Source organism: Struthio camelus, chromosome 8 (assembly GCF_040807025.1).
Source record: "Struthio camelus isolate bStrCam1 chromosome 8, bStrCam1.hap1, whole genome shotgun sequence".
Classification (NCBI taxonomy): Eukaryota; Metazoa; Chordata; class Aves; order Struthioniformes; family Struthionidae; genus Struthio; species Struthio camelus.
The window spans coordinates 34,045,116-34,068,903 of NC_090949.1; the positions used below are offsets into that span (position 1 = coordinate 34,045,116).

Consider the following 23,788-nt stretch of genomic DNA (forward strand, 5'->3'; position numbering starts at 1 on the left):
GTCTCCAACAACACTTCTCCATGCCTCCTTTCACTTTTTTTCCTACTTCTGCGGTATCACCCTCACTCACCTAGTTAACTTCTGTTCAATACAGAAAGCCTGCAGCCGCTGCTTTCCCATCCTGCTCCAAAAACGTTTAAGGTAAAAAGCAAGTTAAAGTATCTCTAGTCCTCCTCAGTCATCCTTTGGAAGAAAGTTTCCCAGCCTCTTGCCACTCTTGCATGTTTGAGTAGTAATGAAAAAAAGCAAGGTTATTCCACCTGGTAAACTACAAGAGATAAGACAGAAATAATATGACTGCCAGGTATATACCAACGCATAACTTATTTGCTCAGTCCTGGGGTAGAATACAGGATGGAATTTATTTCATTGCTGTTTATAGGCCAGTCAATAATCGTATAAAAATAAAGGATCCCAAACCCTTTATGGTCAATCTAACTGCAATTGAGGCTCCAGGAGAACTATCGTTTTCTGACGCAGCTGCTCTAACATACATGTTATAAAATGCTTCAAAATACTTTCACAATCTATTTAAATATCAGAAAATCATTTTTGCAGAGTACAGTATTTGTGTAAATTCACGTTATATGTTCAGCCTAGCCGGTCTCCAACCTCCTACCCCTAATCTCTATTTTGACTTACGCCATCATTTAGAATATTTACTGCATTCACTCTCACGCATGAAAATCATCTTTCTCCTCTGAAATCAGTAAAACACCTCAAAAAGAAAATTGCCAGCTGGTTTCAAGAAAGAGAGAGATTTCAAAATACAGTTCCGCCTACTGGAAAACAAAGCTTTGCTGTTAGAAAGAAAATTTAAAAAAACAGAACTGTTTAAAAAATAGTAAATAAATTAAGATTACTGAGCTTGGCACAGTTTTCAACTACAAAACTAACATTTGGCTAACAGCAGAATTTTCACTTTTGCTACCAGCGAGTAACACAGCAAATTAAGAGAATCCCCAAGCAGTTATCTACTTGGCATTCCTCAGAGAGGAAATCTGAAAGAACAGACTGCAGATTGATGGGCAATTGCATGAATTAGCTCCATTTCCTTAGAGTGGGGTAAAATTTGCTCCCTAATGCGATGGAAGAGCTAGAGAGATGTGAAGAAAAAAAGAGGCTGCAAAACCTACAGAGACCTATCATAACTAGGGCTATTAAGAAACCTTCTATTGGGGATCTGACGCTCTTCCAAGGCGCTGTTATTTCAGGTATATTCAATCCCACATCAATGGAAGAGATAGGAATTGACAGAGCGTTCTCTATGTGATAGCCTAGGGCTAGCTACCGAAGCAAGAGAAGACAAGACAGTTTAAGGACCCAGCTTAAACTCCAGCTTCCAAAATGGCGTAAAAGAAAAAAGGATGGATGAGGCTTGCATCACTATTATATCTGTATCAAAAAAAAAAAAAAAAAACTATTAAAAAGCAGAAGTATTATGTTCCAATCAGAAATCAGATAAATATCCTAGAGAATTATTAAATGAGGAAAAATTAAGACAGCACAGGCAAAATGTAATTAAAGCCTTAAGAAGGCTGGGAGTTTTATGACAGAAAACTTCTGTAAGGACAACAAGACAAGCATGATGCTAAAAAAGTAGCTTGCGAATGAACATCAAACCAGTTCTGGCAACCCTTCTCGGAAAAAAAGCCGCGCTTCTCAATTCTGCTCACCTCTGGGATAAGCCGGTCTAAATGTTCAGCTCTATTTTCATGAGAAGGGTGGGTGGAAAGCCACTCTGGTAGCTTGGGCTGCCCTTGAATGGTTTCTGCTAATTCCATCTGCTGCCAAAATACACTGCTTGCTCTTACATCCACACAAGCCTGAAAGCAGAGAGGAGATGTCTACACCATCATATTTTTAAGGTACTAGAATACACAGTCTAATGTATATCGAACTACAATAGACATCTTAAATTGTAGATCTCCAAAACCTCTTCAGATGGTCCCCCTTACATCAGGCAGAAAAAAAGCTATCCTAAAATACTACAAAGTAAGAACTCCTCCATAGAGGCACTGGATCTGTTCCTTCTAACACTAATCTTAAAAATTTTACATCTGGAATAGAAGGAAAAACAATCCGGCTCACAATTTCTAGCATTTATGCCACAAATACCCTTTATCACCAAAAGAGGAATTAAGAGCAATATAGCTAAAGAGCAATTATGTTTTCCCATGGATTGTATTATTCCCCTAGACGATTGTAAAGAGCAAGGACAGTTTCAGTCCCAGAATTACGTTCATTAAAAAAAAAAAACAACTGCCTTGAAGAAATATTAATAATACTATTAATAAAAGAAAATTTTCCTTATGAAATATTAACACTAGAGGGTGCTGCTCTCATAGTTATCTAACTAACAGTTTGCTAGCTCTACTGCACTTGGCTAGAAATGATAAGTTTCTTTTTATTTTGTTTAATTTAGTTAAAATCCTCATGGACAAAAAAAAAAGGTGACTGATAAAATGGATTATGAAAAAAGTTCTGAGTCGTTTCTGACCAAATATGACTCTTACTTTAGCAAAGTCGTATTATTTGCATGGCTGTATTTAGGTTAAAATACCAGAAAAGTAGCTATAGGCTTTGTAATTATCAACAACCACAGAAAATATAATCACAATATAGAAAAGTTCTTAAATGTAACTGCATTGTTATGCAAAGAGATACTATAGATAAAAATATTTTAAGCACACTAAAATATGTTAAAGCATTCCTTCAAAGTGCTTAGAATAGATAGAAACTAGGTGAAAGACAAAAAATTAAAGTTAAATTTTATGCAATGATATAAATTGTATGTATTCTTTTTTTTTTTTTAAATGAAAGCTCACTATTTGGCTTTCTCTTCTTTATAAATATGTAGCTTTTCCCTCTAATAGTAATAAGCCATGTAGGAAGTATCCTTTACAGTTAATGAAGCTCCATTTCACAAACTTCATTTTTATTACACACAGTTTAGCCAGAATGCCTTTGTCTTCCCCTATAAACTATTCTATTTTCCTGCTACTTCATAAACCTGCATTTCTTAAAAGATTTAGGAGATCCTGAAATGGGAACAACAACAACAACCCACACAGCTTACCTCTGTATGAAGTGTGAAATTCACTCCAATTATAATGGAAACTGAAAAAATGTCTGGTAAGTTCCTAGCAAAGCAAACCATCTGTAGTTACCTTTGCTGCAAACTGAAGTCCCACTTTATCAGCTTCAGCTTCCAATGTCCTGCTGTATGGTCTATCAAAAATAAACTGGAAAGAAGCACATCAAAACAGTATTTCTTGGTTTTGAACACATACAAAGCAAGTAGCATTGTATCTATTTTTCTAATCTTCTAATAAGAAGAAGCATTTATCTATCATATTAACATTGTAATCAGTCAGTATTAATTTTTCTTAATCCAATCTTTAATTCCATTATATGTAACTCATTGATCCTGTATACAGTGGAAACGAATTAAAATTATACAGATTTTTACAGCATGTCTCATCAACAAGTTTCACAGCATTTTGCAGCACCCAAAGGGACAACGTCAACTTTAAACTGATTGATTTAAAACATTAAAAGCAAAGATTTACTATTAATTACGGTTGTGAGGAAGATTCAGTTAGAAGAAACAAGTTGATTATGCACAAAATGGAAATTTTTCACTTCGCTCTTACTGACGTTGTTTAAGACTTTAATCGTAGCACCTGTACCCCAAAAAAATCCAATTCCTCCCTTAAGCTTTTATGGGAACTGCCATATAAATCCATATATGGATTTATATGACCTACATATGTTTGCTAAACAGCCCGCAGTATCAAACATAATCATAAACATTTCCATGCAGAAATCACTCCTCTTTCATGATTATACCCCTAACACAAGTTGTAAACTGCCCTTGAGAAATCCAACTAGAAGATATTAATCTGACCAAATTCTACTCCTTTTTCTGGGGGATGACACTATTAACAGTCACTAAGGGATGTAGGCAGTTTTGCCAAATAAATATTCATTTCTATAACCAAGGATCTTCCGGCACATATAATTCACATCGTTTCGAACAGCCCTGCCCTAGTCTATCAGGTTATAGTAGAGGCTAATTAGGACTTGTTAAAACAGCTTGCTCTAGTGTGTAAACTCCTGCAGAGATTATAAGGAGTATGTCACAACATTCTGGTCTGGGCATCGGTTAGGAAATACCAACTGATGAGTGGGAGCGTGCAAGTTTAGTGTAGAGAAAAAGCTTTTACCAGCTCTTTATCTGGGTAAAGAACCATGTCCTTCTCATGCGTTCCAGGGGAAAGTTAGAAACGAAAAGTACCAAAGAAGTGGTCCAGTCCTTTGGGTACATAAAGATATCTGTAACTGCTACCGGCCAGTTGCAGACAAGCGGTTAGCCTAAACAGCCTGTGATGTGACTTCATACAGCAGTTCTGAGGCTAGATATAGTAAAAATGACTACGTAGGGTTCCAGATTTGTTTTGTTCTGATGATTATTATCAACATCTCATTAACATACAAGAGAGACTTAAACGCCAGCTCTGCAGTTTGAGAGAGTCCTGTATTTTAGGCCTGAGATTAAAGCTATACGGAAATCCGAGCATCCTGAGAAAACTTGGGCTCTCTTTCACAGTGAGTTTCTAGCCAATAAAGTCTCAGCAGCAGTCACACAGAAGAGTACAGCAGTATTCGTCTGCTACTGAGAAATGCAATTTTTAAAAAATGTTTGTGAACGTGCTGGAATAAAAAATTAGATCTGGAAACTCTGATCTAAAATCCCTGCCAGAAATTAGATGCAAGAAAGAAGAAAGATTTGATTTTCAAGTCACTTGCCAGAGCTGTGTGTATGTTAAAGAAAAGGAAGTTCCAGGTAAGCTGACAATCAGGAATCATCGGTTTCCTCATAAACACAAATCTGATAGCATTAGCTGGAGGGGAGAGGGAATATGAAGTACTATACATGTACGTACTAGTGTGTGGGACGTAAGTAAAACTCAGAGTCACATGTTGCGCTATTCCAAGAACAGTTCCTAGGCTCACGTGCTTTAGTCTCCCTACAAAGTAACTTCTGCTATAAAAGCAAAGTCAGGGTGTTTCAGTTCAGAATTATATGGCTAAACACTGTCCAGTACCAGGAGATACCACGAGAGAACTTAAAACTAAGGCAAAGACAAAATCACTAGTTTTGGAGACAAAAGCAGGACTGAAGCTAACACGCCAAAAGGCCTACCAAGAGTCACTGAAAGTTACTTACAGTGAATAGCTACAAATCAACAACAGTCATCAAGGGAAGAAAAGTAGCCTCTGAGGGCTTAGAAGAAGAACAGAGACTGAAGCAGAAGCAAGTCCTGCAGCGTGGCTTAAATAACCCAAAGAGTGGTGCAAGATACTACCATAGATAATAAGGACAGACTGGGATGTCAGAACATTAGAAAAGGAAAATACAGTTAGGGAAGAAAAGAAAAAAAAACATCCTGAGAAAATGTGCAGAAAGAACTATTTTCATGCAAGCATGATAGGTAGATGTTGAATGGCAGAAGCAATTACATATTGCATTCAGGGGTAAGGAACAGAAACAAAACTTTCTGTTCAGCACCTTTAGAATATGGGATGAAGCTTTGCCAATATTTCTTATCACTTTGTTCTGTATTACATGCAGACACATTTAATTTTATTGAAGGTGAGCCTGATAACAGTTCTAAAATGGGGCATTACCAAACAATAGATCACAGAAGATCTTTTCTATAGCAAAGCAGAACTATGAGCTTAAACTCAAATTCCATTTGCACTCTAAAGCACAATTCCAATCTATGACACCACTTGCTAAAATATCAGCTGCAGTTAAAGCAGAAGAGGAAAAAAGTTTTACAGTAAAGATGCTGAGAGGGAGCTAAAACTTGCTGTCTGAATTATGAGCAGTCTCATATTTGAGTCACTCCGCTTTTTCCAAATTCAGCTCTTCAAATTACTGGCTGGCATTCACCAATGTATAGGGTTTTTTTGCTACTGTACAAATGTTCAAGCTCTTTAGATGTAATTTATGTTCAGAATCCACACATCTACCCATTAGGATAAGAACTGCCAAAACAGATTGGTTATGTTTAATTTTATGTTTTTGACGAACCAGGGAGAAATACCAGGAAAAGCACCAAAAGAAGCCACAGAAACTAAGGAGTTCTTTCATTGCAACGCAGATACAAGTTTTATAATGCAAGTAAAATTTCTTAAAAATAAAAAAAAATTAAAAACATAAAAACCTCTGCAACAAATAGATCAATAACTGTCCAGAAGCAGACAGTAAACTAGACAGCAGAAGAAAGATGGCACCATGAAAACTCCAAATTTTACTTTACTGGAATTTATGCTGTGTGAAAAGATTATATTTCAGTAAGTTTTATTATAGTATGGTTTCCATTTTAAAAGAACATTTAGATTCTCAACTTTCTTATCTTGGAGATGTTTTCTTACCACCAACAATGTATTTAAAAGATATTCATTCCATATATTTTAGTCTGTTTAGAAACAACTTAACAGCTATTCAAGATAGAAACCTGGCACTTCAGTATCTAGAGCTTTAGAAAGTGATCTACATTTTAAAAAGACAATCATCAAACCTAACTTGGAAGCAGACAGAAAGGACTCGTCCAGTCTTAAACCCAGTCATTATTTAAGAAGATCCAAAGTTTTCCATAAGGATAAAGGACAACTCATATCAACTAAAGTAGATTTATATTTATGAAAACATACTTCCTTCAGAAATAAACCCAAACAGTTACATTTGCTTGTAATATCTCTCACCTTTTTGCCAAAATACATTATTTAGTGGTACTATCTCCCCGAGAATATAAATGAATGTTTTTCCACGCAACTAAGGAATTTTCATAAGAAACATTTTTCATAAGAAATATTTAAGCACATTGGCAACGAATGTCAGCATACAACAATTACGGAAGTAAATGTATTCAAGTAAGTTGCATGAACTGTTCCACAGTCAGTCTTACCTCCTGCAACTTGCCCTGAATCCACTGGCCAACAACTGCCAAACTATCACGAGGACAGATGGCCCAAATCATAGTGAGAAAGATGAGTGATAGGAAATCCAAGAAGTGAACCAGACTGGCCTTCTCTGCCTGAAAACAGAAACAGTTCAGTTCTCATTCCTTACTGTCTGATATAGGTTCTATACAAATAAATAAAGTTCTCCTTCTTATTACTATAAGTGTTTCGTAAAAAGTTTAACAAGTCTCAGTTGGCTCAACTGAGCCCAAGGAATCATAATGTGAATATTGTTGCTCGTCCAAAAGCATACAAGTTCCAGTAAAGCAATTCTCCTGGTTTGCCAATGCTTTTAAAATGTATTTATCCATTTCCAGACTATTTTTACAAATTTATAGGATCTTTGCATTTAAGAGTTCCTCACTGTTTTCTGAAACTAACGGGTACGTAAAGACTATGATTGCTTAAACTACCTGTACAGACAGAAATGATTTCAGAGGCAAATAAAGAAGCACTTTCTAGCAAATCATCCCAATCTAGAACGATATAAGCCAGATTTCTGTACCATCCTCTTATTTTTGTAGCTGCTCCTACAAAGCACAACAAAGTGATTGCTTTGATTCTGTGCAAATGACAAAGAACTGCCTATTTCAGTGCATTCATGTCAGGGTATGGAAAAATTAAGTCTATGAAAGCAAACATTTGTAAAAGCAGAATCAAGTTTCAGGCATTCTGGAGTTCATCATTCTAAAACTGTGGGCTACTCTAACAAAAACACCACATACTTTAAAAGAATATATTAAGCTATATCCACTTCTGAGGGTATTAACAAGTCTAGGAGTAACAAACTGGGTTGCTGTGTGCCTCCAGTTCCTTATGTCTGCACCACAGAAGGAGGGACATCTCCAGACTAAGTTCTAAACGGTTACCAATAGTGAGCCATAATTCATCTGCACAGTTACGAAAAAAAAAAAATACTGACAGACATTGTGCCAAAACTACTGTAGGACTTCTGGCAGCTATCAAGAACCACATAAAGTTCTAAGGATGTACCGTATGAGAACGCTCTCATTTCAAACAGTATTTCATTAATGAGGAAGACTCACACTGAAACTCTGCTCGGCAGTGATAGGGAAACTCTTAATTAGAAGAAGTAATCAGAATTAATTTAGGAATTTTAGAAAGCCTTATTTAAATAAATACTTACTGCATGTTCCAGCACAGCATGAGCTATTTCATGTCCCAAAATGAAAGACAACTGGTGAATATCAGAAACTGCGTTTAGCAATCCTGTGAAAACAAATACTTGTCCATTCTGTAAAGAAAAAGTGCAATTTTACATAGAAGATATACAAATAAATTGTTAATATTGCTAATAATTTTTGCATTGGGATTCAACTTACCGGAAGCACAAAAGCATTTACACCTGGTTCTTCAACCACATGGATAACCCACTTCTGCTGAGAGACCTGTGGGATGTCCTTATTGCTTTCAGATAAATGACCAACAACTCTTTCTACAACCTGATAGCGTGCATCTGTTTCAGGTAACATTTTATTTTTGAACTCCATCATCCACTGAAACAAAAATGAATTGATGAAAGTTTGATGAAACAAAAATTCAATTCATTGCCATGCAGAATAAAAATACAATAAATGACTAACTGGTAAACTAATTTAGTGACTACATACGACTTAGTAAAGATCTAAATCGATAGCAAATACTTTGATTCGACGTGTGATAATACTGCTTTCATCCATTCTTCATCCATACAACCAAAGCCAATATATTACAGTTCAGACTTTCAAAGCCACAAGTTTAAGCATTAACCTAAAAAAGGAAGTAAACTGAGCACAGATCACGAATTAGATACTGTAAATCTGGACGTACAGTCTCCTATCTCTGAGGCATTCCTAATGCACAGTTAGGCACAGCACCACAATTTGGCGAACCTTTCTATATACTCCTTCTGAAATCCTATTTAAATTTATCATTTTTCTATGTCTGTATTTATTTTGTAATATATAATGTGGAAACAATTATATAAAAGACAAGTCATCCATATCCTTATATTTCTTTCATTCTGTTTACTTATCTCACATTCTCTGCGACACAGTAATACAGTGATGTCTGTATTACTGATGTGTGTGATGTGTGTATGGCTGGACTGACATTAGAAGAGAAGGTTACAGAACTTACAGAAAGTTACAAAAATTAAAGCAATGGATAGTCTAGAAGAAAGCAACTAAACAGAGATTAGCTGATCAAATGAAAAAGAAGGCGTAGAACAGAAGGCGTTCTGAATGGTGGAGAGTATTACCTTACAAGGTGACAACTGAGAACAGAGGACCTTAAACAAGACCCAAAGAGCGCTCAAACCAGTGAAGAAAATGAGATAGGTCTGAGCATGTATCTATTAGCTATGCTTTTACTGCTTCTACATGATCGTTACACTTTTTGTTATACTACAATCACAGTGCTGGAAATGTTGGCTTCATTCCTGCAATCTGTTCTTTAGCCATCATGCGTTCCTGAACTCTGAAAAGGAATTTAGGTAAGCGATGGGGGTGTTCTGGGAGGTTCAGAGCATGAAGTGAAGCAAGGTACTGTAAAGTTCTCCTTTCTGATAAGGGATAAAAGAGAATCTGACTGCCAGGAAGTGTGCCAGAGGAAAGAGCTAGAGCCTTTACTTTCAAGTTCAAGGCTTATTAAGGACACCACTTGGTTTGTTTGCCCATTTCAATAACTGGACTATCTCATCACTGAAAAAAGCAGTAACAGTTTTAGAGTATTTTTTAGTTTACTTTCAAATCTTACCATATCATACTCCATCTGTGACAGTTCCCTAAAATGTTCTTTTCCAAACACCAACAGCCGAGCACGCCCTGTGATTGGTGTCTCTTCCAAGTGAGTAAAATAAAACACGATAAATAAAACTCCTAAGCTACTGACACTCAGGAGTATCTTCCATTTATTTTTCCTTGCACTTTCTTTGAAGAGTTCCCGTTTCCTAGGAGGAAGTGCCTTCCACCAGCTTCTTATGCTCCTGTAAGATACAAACACTGTCAGTCTAAGCAGCAGTTAAAAATGGGGTTAAGTGTCTTCCCTTGCTCCACTCCCTATTACATTCTCACCTCATGTGAGAGTATACGAAAGGTTATACTCTACTCGCCTCCCCTACTCCATTCCCCTTCCTCCATCACACAGGAAGGAGAAGCGATGCCCCTTGGTATCTTGTTTCATCTCCCTTTATCATGTGCAAGCATGAATGAAAAGAGCAAAAGATAAATCTAACACCTCTGATAACAGAAACAACCTTCTTAACATCGTTGAGCAAACTGTCATTTTCATTCTTTTTCCATTCTCTTGTAAAACAAATAACTTTTAGCAAAACAATTTTCTAAATTCCTTTCAACTCTAAATTTTCAGAACTGTAGTTCTGAAAAACTGAAAAAGTTTTGTTTTAAAGATGTTGCCATTACAACTGGTAAGAGATTAGTGACGATGGGGTCTTTGGCTTATAGTTTTATCTGCTTCCATGTAAAGCTCTCTCGAGCTCCCAAATCACTCCGTTTGACTTTCAAATAACACTTGGAATTCTGGTTTTGTAACCCGCAGAACACGCACAGGATGACAAACATGAACTTAGCCCTGCAGTGCCAGAGTGCCTATGCTTCCCACAGACTCAAGGCACTGCTGCCCAAAACTCAAAGATTATTCACCAGAAAACCCAAGAAATCAAAATACCCCTACTTCCCAACATCAAGTGGCACGGGGACCACCTGGAATCCAGAAAACAGCAAGTGTCCTGGACACTCCCCACTTCCAAATCACAGTCCACATGCCATGGAGTTAGAAGAAACCCCAGAACAGTCACCTCAGCCCTGAAATATCTAGAATACACAGAAGGCTGTGGAGCACGAAAGCGTGCAGTGCCCAGAGAGTCTTGGGAAGCAACAATATCACATGAGTGCTTTGCATATGCAGTTATGGCTTGCTGGTACTCCACAGGATCCTACTTTGCTGTGGAGTGCTCAGCATTCCTGAAATTCCAGATTAATTTTCAAGCCCGATTTTTAATGTCTTTCTCAAGGATAAAGAAAACATTTTTCTAATACAAAGCTACCACAAGTACTTCCCATAAACTCACAGCAATTTTACTTATAAGCAGGTAAAGACTGGTTCCTAAAACTGGAATAAAATCAGATGTACAAGCTGAGCACCCAGTCTTGAGAAGCTTTACATAAATACTCAAATGGAAACACTTCATGTACACATACCATTCTCTATGAACAACAACGAGCACATGCACAAGTCCTTGCGCAATGGAGGTCTTACTGTCAGAGAGGAAACAAGATGGTATTTTACCTGCCAAGAATGATAGCAAATAATTTCTGAGCTGGTTTAATGATAATCCAGAAAAGAGGAACTGGAGCAGCCTGAAATGACGGTGATACGTGGAAAAATCTGATGATCCGGGCGTTCCAAGCAGAAAAACAATTTGGGAGTTGCACAAGAGAACTGATTTGGAGGGATGCGCTCTTCTCCACCAGAGGCTGAGAAGACCGGAAGCAAGATCTTGCAGAAATGTGGTGTGCGTTCTTGCAAAGTTCTGTATTTACAACATTCAAAAGATGCCTCGGTCCTTTACCAAATGAGTTTCCATAGTAGTTAGGGTTTCCAGTCAAAAACCAGTTTCTAGTAATTCCACTCAAATCTAGCCTTCGGCATCTATCTAGTACACAATTGACTCGAATTGGGCAGTGTCTTGCACAAGACCTATAGAGGTTATTGCATTTCCCCCGTTTGGTCAAAGAAGTCAAATGAAAGAAAATACAGTTCCCGCTTGGAAACTTTAGACCACAGACGATATTCATATCCCCTTTTGCTGGCTACCCTGAAACAAAACAAAAATAGCATAGGCATAGCAAGGAAAACCATCTAAACAGGAAACCCTGCAACATCATTTCCCGCTGAACAGATACCATACAGCTGTTTGCCCACGCTTGGGTTGTACAAAAAAAGGTCACAGTTACAGCTGCGCCCTGTCGCAGATTTAAGGCAGGAATCTGTTTAAAAGTGTAAAAAAAAAAAAAAAGTAAATATTTTACATGTTATAACTGAGAACAAAATGAAATATTTTTATTTTTTATTTATTTTCTTCCTCTTTAATCACCAGGGCGGTAACAGGTGCCCCTTATGGCAAAGGCTTAGGCGCGGCATCACCTTCCCCTGCTCGGCTCCTTGCCACCGGCGCTGCTCACACGCGCACTCGGGAGCGGCGAGGCGCGTTTAGCCGTTTGCTAACGCCTCTCCTGCGACAGAAACCATCTCCACCCCGCGCCGCCCGGCCGCGGCCCTCTTACTCACCCGGCGCGGAAACACCCTCCCGCCCGGGGCGCGGCGGCCGTTTTCGGCCGTTAGCTCCAACGCCACCTACCAGCCGCGCCTCCCTCCCCTCAGGAAGGGGGACCGACACGGCAGCTCCACCCCCGCTCTGCCTCCCGTTTCCCTCTAAAAACGGTCCGATACGCAGCGGCCCAGCTCGGCTGCCCGGCCCCCCGCGCCCAGCCAGGCCGCGCTCAGCAATTGCGCCCCCGGCGCGATTATCGCGATAGGGCCGGACGGGAGCAGACGTTGCCGCTCTGAGGCGCCCTGCGGGAGGGGAGGGGAGGCATAGGGACCCGGCTCGGGGAAACACCTCTTCCGTCGGGCTCCGCTACTCACTTCCCCGGCAGGCGGAGGTGGAGGCGGCGGCCCGGGCCGAGGCGGGGCCGAGGCGGAGGGCGGGAGCCAGCCGACGGGACGGGGGCGGCCTCGCCGCGGGGCGGGGGGGGAGGGCTGCGAGGCGGCCGGAGCCGCCATTTCGCGGGCGGCGTCTCGTCAGGGGCCCCTGAGGGGCGCTGCGCCATCGCTTCTGCCGTGCCCTGCCCGACGCCGGGCGCCTGCAGCCTTGGCGCTCACGCTGCTGTGCGGCTCCAGGACCGCATCTCCTGTCCTCGAGGCCCCTTCTGCTTTCGGAGCTCATGGGCACCGCGTCTTCTGTCTTTAGCAGCCGCCCCTGGTGTCAAAGCGCTTCCCGCTACCGGACAGGAGCAGTGGGTGGGGAGGGGGCATCGGGCTTTCCCCCCCCCCCCTCCTGCCAGATGACGGCCGGTTGCTAATCCAGGGTATAACTTCTGGCCCTCCCATCTGGCCTAAACAGTCATGCACCTGCCGAAGATGACGAATTGAGCAAACGCCCTGACAGGCGGGTTGTTTGCCGAATGAGCGGGTGTGGCTGGAAAGCGTGTGGTAATGACAGGGCAGCCCACGGGCCAGACTAGGCCTTTTCATGTAAACAGAGGTCCCCTTGCTGGGAAAGGTAAAGAAACACACATCTTTGCCTTTGGCAGTCACATCCGCACCGCGTGAGCGCAGACCAGCGTTGTTCCCTGTTTGCTGAGCTCTTCTTTATTCCGTCCTTTTTCGCTGTCGCCTCTTTGCTGCGACGGGTCTTTCCACTCAGGACAGCGGCCTAGGAAATGCCTGGTGACCTGACTTCGGAGTCCAGGCCAAAGAAACCAAAAAGAAACCTTTATGTGGTGATAGGTAGGAAGTCTGTTTTTAGTAGATGCAATTCCCTTTAAGACCTGTCCTGCCTCTTTTAATGTAAGGCACATGAAGGCTAAAATCTGTCAATCACTTAGCATGGCATTAATTTTGGTGACTGTGAGCTCCAGTCATGAAAACAGCTGAGCTGCAGCAGCCGAAAGGCACTCTGTCTAACCTAAGGCCTATGTGTGTCTCAGCTGTCAAAAAAATGAAGAACCGAGATGCAAACTCTCATTTATGACTGTCTCCTGATGCTTATGTCCTTATTTCTTAGCCTTTGTATTTGCCTGCTTTTCTTGTCCTCTTCATCTAGCATTCTCCATTCCTAAGCAGAGCATGAAAGCTTTCTACCATCTGGTCTGTGGAACAAATTTCATTCTTCCACCTCACTGAGTCTCCATTTCCCTTCAAATCTCAAAGCTGAAAATGAGTTTATTTCTTTGCAGATTTCTCTCTGCTATTATTTGTTTCTCCAGTTGTGTTATTGAACTCTGTCTGCATAGAGGGTGTAGGAGCTATTTCTGCATTCCTGCCTCACCTAAATTCCTATTACCCTGTTGTTTATTAAGCAGGATGTTTTGAGTACACAAGGAATACAAGATGGGGCTAAAAATTTGTATTCTACATTCTGCACTTCTAAAATCTTCAAAAGTGGCATTGCTCATAGTTTAAAGCAGACAAGCAGCAAATACAGCACAGATAATTATAGGATATCGCTATCAGATACCAACTCTAAATGTCTTTCTATATGAAAATCTGGTAAATAGTTGAGCACTTGGATAGTTATAAAGTGGTGTTTTTCTCTAAATAGCCAGCTAATTCAAAACAACATTCAAACTAGTCATTTTATACCGTGGCTGCTGTTGAATTTTAATTAATATTTATACATAGCACCTTTTTTTTTTTATCCTGAGGAAATCATAGAGCTTTAAGCAGGTAGGTAAGATTTACTCCTTGTGCAGACTGAGACTGGTCACCAGCCTCGTCTCTTCAAAAAAGTCAGTGCACTTCGCATCGCTGAAGAAAACCAGAAGGCAAGCTCTCATGCCTTAAGGCTATGTAAGACCTACGTAGAGGTCATAAGTGGTGTATGGGTTTTCTGATGACACTGAATGTCATTGTTGAACAACTGATCTGTAGAGTAAAGGTTGTTTAGATCATGAAACATTTTCACACTGTCACTTTTTTAAAACATTTCATGAACTCTGTGTGTGGTAGGATGGAACTCATAGTAGCTGCTTATCATTATCTACGCCCAAGTCCCTGCTACAAGTCGGTGTGGAGGAAACTACCTTGGATCCAAACCCCTTGATTGACTAGACAGGAGTTTCTCAGTGCTTTTGCTCTCCGTACGTAACCACTATACAAACAGAGAAGAACATTACAGCTTTTACATTTATTTCTCTTATGATTCTCTTCATTGTATATAGTTTATTTTATTTTGAATTACAGAATCAAATAATAATTTAGGTTGGAAGGGACCTCTGGAGGTCATTTGGTCCAATCCCCTATTCAAAACAGGGCTAACCTTAAAGACAGAGTGAGTAGCTGTATGTCAAATCCAATAAAAGTAATCATAAACAGTTTAACTGAAAATATAAAGGAGAAAAATAGATGTTTCTGTACACCCACATGGAAACATTTTTGTACTGAAATTTCCCTTCTACCAATTTTCATCACCACAGTTTAAAAAGTGTTATAATTTACAGTGTTCAGCTCCAAATGAAAAACTTATTATAAAACAACAAAATATTTAGCTTTTATATAAATCTCATCAAAAAATAAACAGTAGCTGCAGTGATGATTTTGTGATTCACGTTTCAGTGCAATTCACTTCTGCTCCTTAGGATCAGGCTAAAATCTTTGCAGGATCAATACACTCCATCAGTCTTCTGCAAGTCATAAACTGGATTTAATGCCACTTACGCCTGTTTGGCCAGGTGAAATTCCAGCAGTTCACATTAATTTAATAGACTGGATAATACTTGCCATAAATATCAAGTCTTCTCCAAATGTTTTTCACTAGAATATCCTTTCCTGATAGAGTGAGTATAGTGTATTGTGAACTAACTGTCCCTTACCCCCCTGAATAAGTACATATCAATCAGTGGATGATACTAGATATTTAATCTCTTTGTTAATAATCAAAAGCTATTTCTCTTTATTATCAAAGTTGTTAAAGTTGTAAAGAAAGTAGAATCAATATCCCAGAAGATCAAGTTACTTTTAACCAAATAGAAGACTACTTCAACTCTATTCCTGTAAAGGTTGTTATACCATCCAGAACAATTTTTACGTTTCAAAATACTTTTGAAGAGATTTAGTGGTCTTCTGTTTGCTAGCTATTTAATAATATTTTAATTAAAGAGTCTCAGTCAAAGCTACAGAAGACCATTGAATTCTTTCCTACTAAACAATTGATTCTGTATCGCAGATTTCCAGTCGGTTAGGGCCGTTTATTCAGTACTAGTATTCTTGGGAATTGCTTAGTGCTCTCAGGGTAACTAACTTGTATCGACTCGCACCAGTGTTGAATACCTTGCTGGCCTAGGACTATGGTCAACCCAGTTATGTGCATTACCTGTTTTTCTTCTTCTCCTGGGTAATATAAATACAGATGAGACACTGGGGTCAAGGAGCCAAATATACAAACAGTAAGATTAAATACAACTTTAGGAACTTCTGATCTTTGAGGGAGTTAAAATGAAGTAAAAAAAAATGAACTCCAGCATTACGTGTTGCTTTCACCTTGCCAGATCTGACAATTATTATGCTTTTAAAGGCAATTTGAATGCTCAGTAGCTGTAAAACTGGCAGAAATTCTGAGAATCTATCAATGAATTATTTTTATTCTCCTGTCTTCTAATTCTTGTACATAATTTATAAACTGTTTTCAGAGTAACAAACTTGCTTAAAAAAATTTCAGTGAAAATAGTAACTACTTTTCTTGATCTCTAAAATACCAAATTTATTTAGAGACTGAAAAAAGGGAAGTTACATTTACTTTTGGTACTCAGGAGAATTCACTTAAGAAAGTCCTTCAGCAGAACTGAGATAATTACAAAGCTGACATATTTCCAACAATAGAAAAGAGCACATGAAGATGGGAAGGAAAAAGGAGAACTCGATAGACCTGTGCTAACAACATGGAAAACAGTGCTAACTGTGTCCGCACTACAGTGGGGCTGGCTGCTAGAGATGCCTGCGATGTCCTGGAGTCATCGCAGAGCCTGCTGATGCCAGAATTGTTTGCACCCAGAACTTGTCTTCTGCAGCACCCCTCTCCCCAAACCGTCCTTTCTGAAATCCTTCCCAATCAGTTCTGCTCAGTCCTTTTCCACTCAGCAATCCCAGAGCTGAGTCCATCTGCAACCGCGCTCAGTCCTCCCTGCGCATGGGCTCCGTCTTCAGTTCCCTTCGTACTCAAAGCCTACCATAATCCCCCCCGACGCTGATTACCTGGTGCTCTCCTTCTCTAGTTCTGCCTTTCCAGACATTTCTGCCTACCCACTGGCACCTACTGCTAGTCTCTGATCAACTGTTGTGGTCAGCTGTGCCTGCCCCGATTCTTGTTCATGAAGAAAAAAATCGTACTTGGTGCTCTGGCAGCTTGTAAAAATCCACAAAGAAGCCACATGTACTAAATTCTACGTTGGCAAAATCATGAGGTGAGGAAAAGAGGACGCATCCAGGAACACTGGCTACAGGATAAATAGCCTCGTCCGGTTGCTTTTTGGTTGTTCTGCTTAGCTCTTCTGGGTACAACCAGACTAGCAAAAATGCTGCAATTTCTTGATTCAAGTCTTATTGAGGACAGACGTTTACTTCAAATACAGCTTGGCTGAAAAAATATTTGGTGCATATGCCACCCTTTCTGCTGGGCCCACGTGTAAAATCTCAGTGGAAAATTACAAATACATTCTCATTCAGCCTTTCGTTTATACAACGCTAAGTCTCAGTAATTGTTTCTGTGGTGCTTGATTTGTCCTGGAGTAGGGCTGTAGGAGTGCTGTCCCTCAGGGAGTAAGGATCGTCATGAAAATGAGATGTGAATCTTGTCAGCTGCCTGGCGCATACAAAATTTTAACTAGATAAATCCTGGTGCAAGGAATTTTGCTGGAGCTGCTGAAAAATAATTGCAAAAGTTCTGGAAGTTGTTTTTTCCTGCTCTAATAGCAGTTGTAATGGCTCAAGATTAATTTTAGTATAAAAACAGAGGTAATTGCAGTGCTTAGAGATAATAAAAAACCCTGAGGCAAATCAGTGGAAATACTTTGAAAAGGATAATTATACCTGCATGGGGAAGGCTGTCTGTCTAATAGCATTAACCAGTTCAATTAAGGAGAAATGGAGGAAGGGTCAATCGTTAGCTCTTTAGCTATTCTCTGAAAAAGTGGTTTCAATATCTAAGCAGAAGTTAGTTTTGTCTAAGCTGACTTCCTGAGGCTTAAACATTTTAAGGACTATTCAGGGGAACTTGTATGTGGTTGTTAAGTACACCACGTCACAGACATGCTAGTGTTTTACCAGCTAAACAAGAAGAAAGGGAGTTGGGCACACATAGTTAACCTAATCTGGCCATAATCCGAATCTAAACAACCAGAAGGAGATTATTCCTAGTCAAGGGAAAACAGGACAAGAAAACGATTGTCGTTGTCATCCAGGATAGCAGCCAGTTTGGGCTACGTTACCGCTGATAAAGAGCTAGAGAAGTCTTCAGGCTAGCTGAACACAGCATGGGATCTGTTGCCGTAAAGCTTCCCCTGGGGCTCGCCGAAGGCCAGGGCCTTGGTAGCGCTTGCCTGCTCTAACGCAAACAAAGCGACGTGTGCATCTTTAAGTACAGATGCTGGAATGGATGCATGTGCGCACGCGCACCCCAGCCCCCCCCCCCCACCTTCCTTTGTAAACTAATGCAGGGACCATGTGTAGACATCTAGGAGAACATATACTTGCGTATATAAACAGGCATGGATTTCACCAGGGGGACAGAAGGAACAGAGTTTAAGAGGATTTTAATCCCTCCATGAGTGCTTATCTCTCATTTCCTTGCTGCAGCATTGGCATTGCTTCTGGCACTGTCCTTGGATCTTGAGTTGTTAAAAACCTTTTTTGTTGGTGGTGTTTTTTTTAAACTAGAAGTTCAGAGTGAGATAGGAGACAAGGGTAAAGGCTTTTTCATGCAGTTGCACAAAGCTAGTTGTAGCACTGTATAGAAAGGGCAGCACTAGCCTCTTCAGAGCCATAGCACAGGGCCAAGATTTCCTTCTCTGCCAGTGGCTATTTTGGGCTCTGTAACTAAAGCAGCCGTTCACTAGTTGGGATTGCAGAATGTAGCTTCGTTAAAATGAGCTTACCTTATATCTCTTATATAATACATATAGATAGTAGCTCAGAGGTCCTCATTCGTATTGGTCTTGTGTTTATTCCTGTATTTACTTGGAGATAGATACATAAATATATGTGCGTATATGTATAAATATACACACACACACACACACAGAGTATTTAAAAAAAGCTTTCCAAAACAAAAAACAATGCACTGAATACATTTATTTCAGAGTAGACCCTACAGAAACTACTATGTGACTGACATTAGTCGTGTCGCTCGGGACACTACTCGAAAGCTGTCAGCCAATGCCATCTAGAGCACAAAACCACCATCACTATCACCACGTTGGCTGCATCCACAGGCTTTATGGTCCTTGAAGCAGGATCTAACTGGTTAAATCCAGTTTAAAAAAAAAAAGACATTAAAACAGGATGACATAATCAACAAAAGGATGAACAGAAATTTAAGAGTTAGAGTTTTTAAATTAGAATGAATAAAAAACATGTTTATTTTGCAAAATTTAAAAATGACATGGATTTCTTTTTATCCTTAGAAATTATTTCTAGTAAGAACATCAGTGGTGGACAGAACGTCAAACAAGCTGAACGTCATGGATCGCTACAAGGGAAATACTTGATCTGCCATATGTGAAAGAGGTATTAATGTATAGCCCAAGAGGTGATGACTGGAACAGCAGGAGAGAAATGAATACTTAACAGGAGCAATAGGAGAGTATGTTTAGTTTATTAAAGTCCAAATCTTACAATAGTTTTACATAGCTTTTTTCGAGTAAATGACATAATCCAAAGAGATGTTTCTCTGTGCTCTGTACTGCAATTAATCTTCCTTTTCTTTTTATCAGTTGCAGACACGTACCTTATCACTGCCATTAAACATCCCTAGTGCTTTTCCAACCCCGTAACAGCATGCACAGTCTGCTAGTTCTTGATGACTAGCAAGGATAACTGACCAAAACACGTTTTTCATTGGGCAGGCCTTTAATGACCATTAGATATATGAACAGCACCATAACTTAACCATGGTCTCTTCTCAAACTCAGTTTCTAAAAAGAAAAGCAGGAGCCCAAGACAGATGCGCACAAACCGTTACCTATTAACATTTTTGTTTTTAAAACAATTTAGTCACTTTGTCTCAGCTAATGAGAATTATGACCATATGCTTATATATTGCTTCCTGCTTAATGGTTTTATATTCTATTTTAATATAAAAATCTCATCTTTCATCTTAAAAAAGATTATTTTCATAAGACAAATAAGAAAACCGAAGAGATGTTAGAAGACTGTTAAAAGTCACAACATCTCCCCCAGAAAAGACTGCATGTCTTATGATTTTCAGCCTACACTAGTAAATCCTGCCTCTTATTTTCCAGAAGTTTGCATTCTAGTTAAACTAATTGCCTAGTTGAAGTAGATATAAGTAAAATGAAGAGCAGAATTTGGCCTCTATTGTTTAATCAATTATAGTTCTCTTGGCACCTTCTGTACCACTCCTTCAGTAAATTCTCAGTAATAGAGAGGACAGCCCTCCGGACAGATCCCATGACATGGAAGGAAGGGAAGATGTGCTTTACCATCCTCCAGATCGGACCTTCTTTGAGGGAGTGACACCACTAACATATCAAACGGAGAGCTTTAAGTAGCTCCACATATGTTAACTTAAGAACAAAAGTGGTTAAACAAAATTGTCATACTGATCCCAGATTTCTCCAAGACTGAGAGATACCCAGCTCCAGATTTTTGGTTCAAACCATTTTATAAAAGGCTACTTGCAAAACGGTGTGTGGAGTTCAGCTAAGTTCTGAACTTCCCTGTAACTTGGGAGAATTCAGCCTAGATACTTGGTTTTTACCTTGTCTTTTATCAGTACTAATGTTTATACTTCACTAAAAAACTACCAGCTCGGACTTGGTGCGGTAAGACATGCAGTAACTCATAAGCCCTGCTCCAAAACTTTGAATATATTATAATTGATGCCATTGCATGAAATCTAATTTTTGTGAAATGTGATACATCTGCCCCATCCCACGTATCCAAAGCTCAAGTGTTTCCAGCAAAGAAGGGAACAACAATTAGGTTAGAGATGCTTGTGTTCCAGCCACAAATACTAAAGAATGGTAAGTCTGTTCATTTACTGTCATAAACAAACGTACAAAAAAATCCAAGCTTTTTCATTCTCTTTCCAGCATCCTATTAATTAACCTACACAAGTATTTGGATGGGGAAGGCGGGAGGAAGGGGAGCATTTTTGTGTGCGTTTTTGAACACTACAGCAGAATTTGAGATGTGCATTTAGTAAGTTATTTGCTCTAGAAGTTGCACGTTACTGAATTGTTTTTAGGATTACAAACTAGCGCCATTGAGACTAATTAAGAGAACTAAAGAGCTGACTCTTCTGGACTGCCTATATGTCTTGAATGTAACCAGTGGATTTTTAAATGCAACTAGATTAGGCTGATGAGACTTCAGACATCCATACACAGTGTGGAGACCACAACGGCCAATATTTCAATTTTTAATAACTATCATTACTTTCTTTCTAAAAATACTTTTCTTGGTGTATATGACCTACCAGACAAAAAACTCAATAGATGAGTAGGTAGCGAAGAAGTTTGGTTCTAGTGTCTTGGCCAAACTCCAACTCCAATAATTACATTCAGTTTAAATGCCCCCCGCAGCTCTAATACAGTAAAGTTCTCTTTGCAACTGGTCTTGGAACATTGTGTAGCATTCCTGTGAAGCTGTTAAACCCTAAAAATATCTCCTCCCATTACAGTTGCAAGGGGAATTTATGTAGACAGAAAACAATTACCCAAGTCTGAATTTAGGCAGAACACCAAAGTTAACTTTCTTACGTTTGCATTGATATCACAGGATCTTTGCCGACTACAAGCGTCGCACCCTCGTTGAAAAGCACGAATGGGAATAGCTCACTGTGCTGTCTGAATACAGTGTCAGGAACTTGGCATCTGTGCACCTGGAAGTAACTGTGTTAATGTTTTCTAACAAACGATTCTGTATAAAAGCCTCTGATGTTGTAAAGTAAGGACCTTATCACAACCTGACTTGGTTAATTTAGCAATAGTTATGAAATTAATTGTTTATGAAAAAAGTTCTACTGACTTTAAAAAACACTTACTTCTTCAAAAAATTCTTTAAAAACAGAAAACCTACCTTAGCTTATTTGGGTCACACAGCAAGTATTCAAGTTTCAGTAGCTAGACATACCAAAGGACACTCAAAGTATTTAAGCAAGCTGAACCAGGCCCACAGTATCAGTGAAACTATTCTAAATTATGCTAAATAGACAGTTACAACAATTTTCTTAGCTTCTGAACTGGGACTCCTTTCTTTGAAAGATGTTAAGAACTGGCTTCTAAATGAATTTATACCTAAAAGTTAGTCATTCTTAAACCAAAATCATTCAAAACAATCACTAGAAATTCTAGAAGTCACCAGCAGTTCCCTAGCAAAAGGGAAGACACTCTCCAAACCCACCCGCACACACCGAATCAGTTTGCAATTTTTACTTTTGTTGTTGTTGGTATCGTTGAAGTTGCATCTCTTTTTTTCAGATTAAGGCAACTGTAAATTTGGTCGTCTTCTCGTTTCACCCATTTCTTTAATCTCAACTTTTTTATATTTTCCTGTCCGCCGCCACCTCAGGATAACCAGCACAGTAACCCCAAAGACAATAGTCAGTGTGACCACTGACAGCACAGCACTAACACCAGCAACCATACGTCTTGCGGAAAACTCTGGTGGCTTTTCATCAACATAGTAAATAAGTATTTTTTCAATAGCCAGAGCTTCTCCATTAATAGAGACATTAAATGTACTGGCAGAATGAAATATGGAGTTGTCTTTTATATCCTTTTCAAAGTAATAAGCTACATCAGCGATATCTACATCGTTGTCAGATTTCTCAAAGTCCTTTTGACTTAGGCGGATTTGGATAAAAGGAGAATTATACTTCACACCTGCGATGTACTTTGGATGCAGTTTGTATCGGTTCTGAAACAGATGTTCCAGGGCATTTGCTACTTCGGGATCTTCAAAGGCACTGGACATTTTTTTGTGCTTCAGTTCAATGTAGATCCAGCTTGTTCTAACCAGTTCACTGCACCTTAGGCTTTTATCCCCCTTTTCAGTTCTTCTTACTCCAGCAGTGTTCACACACCAGCAAGTATCAGTCTGATTGCACTGCCTGGCTTTGAAGACACCACTGTCCTCACAGTCCGGATTGTAAATGCCATCGTTATCTACAAACCCATTGCGAGGTCCATGGAAACGCTTGCCCTTGCGGGGGATCATCTGTGCCTTCATAAGCAAGCATTTTGAAGTCAGCGTTGAACAATTTACCCTGTGATTTGAACCTACTAGCGTGCAGGTGCAAATCCCAGCTACGTCCTGCGTGCATACCGTCCACTTATTTGTTGCACAGGTACAACCCTCCTGCCCCGATGAAGCTACCACCAAAACCAACATCAGCAAAATTCCAAACTGAGATTCCATATTACAGGTAGAAAGTGCAGAAGAAGTCCGAAGCAATAGCAGGCACTATCTGAAGCTTAAATCCACAGAGTCTACTGGTTTCTACACGCCGGTGTGCTGCTCCCTTTTTCAAAATTCAAATCAAACCTGACAGACAAGCTCTCCTTCCAAAACAACCGGCCCCTCATAATACACAAATCCCAGAGAAGCTGCACCTTCATCAATTACTTTTCAGGGAGTGGCACTGATTCCTCAGATGCCTGCCTTCCCTCCTACTTAATGATGGAACAACAGGGAAGAGACAAAGCCAACATGAAGCATAGTTCCTACCTTGGACTTCCCTGATGGATTACAGCACAAAGCACCACCTATCTGT

The 23,788-nt window shown here is 39.6% G+C and overlaps 2 protein-coding genes across 15 annotated transcripts in view; both read right to left on the minus strand.

Moving 5' to 3' along the window:
• The window catches only part of OMA1 (OMA1 zinc metallopeptidase), a 70,609-nt gene extending 57,453 nt beyond the window's left edge, over positions 1-13,156 (minus strand). For 2 of the 14 annotated variants that reach the window (XR_011142647.1, XM_068953312.1), the window contains exons 1-8: positions 12,677-12,745; positions 11,344-11,872; positions 9,793-10,021; positions 8,379-8,552; positions 8,183-8,290; positions 6,981-7,109; positions 3,171-3,245; positions 1,677-1,826 (exon numbers count right to left, since the gene is read on the minus strand). Coding sequence is in view for 7 of the 14 variants with exons in the window: in XM_068953312.1 (XP_068809413.1) it covers positions 1,677-1,826; positions 3,171-3,245; positions 6,981-7,109; positions 8,183-8,290; positions 8,379-8,552; positions 9,793-10,021; positions 11,344-11,852 (1,374 nt within the window). In the remaining 7 variants the exon portion in view is untranslated. Of the gene's footprint in view, positions 1-70; positions 1,396-1,676; positions 1,827-3,170; positions 3,246-6,980; positions 7,110-8,182; positions 8,291-8,378; positions 8,553-9,792; positions 10,022-11,343 lie in introns of all 14 variants that reach the window. The other 12 variants (XR_695369.2, XR_011142644.1, XR_011142645.1 and 9 more) reach the window with 11 other exon arrangements.
• Positions 13,157-19,626: 6,470 nt separating this feature from the next.
• On the minus strand, positions 19,627-23,437 carry TACSTD2 (tumor associated calcium signal transducer 2). Its single transcript, XM_009683316.2, has one exon. It carries the CDS (start codon positions 23,431-23,433, stop codon positions 22,495-22,497), a length of 939 nt encoding a protein of 312 aa, XP_009681611.2. The 5' UTR covers positions 23,434-23,437; the 3' UTR covers positions 19,627-22,494.
• Between the last annotated feature and the right edge of the window lie 351 nt (positions 23,438-23,788).

Excerpts from the sequence above, each read along its gene's own strand:
- TACSTD2 (XM_009683316.2), bottom strand. The coding sequence starts at position 23,433 with ATGGAATCTCAGTTTGGAATTTTGCTGATGTTGGTTTTGGTGGTAGCT.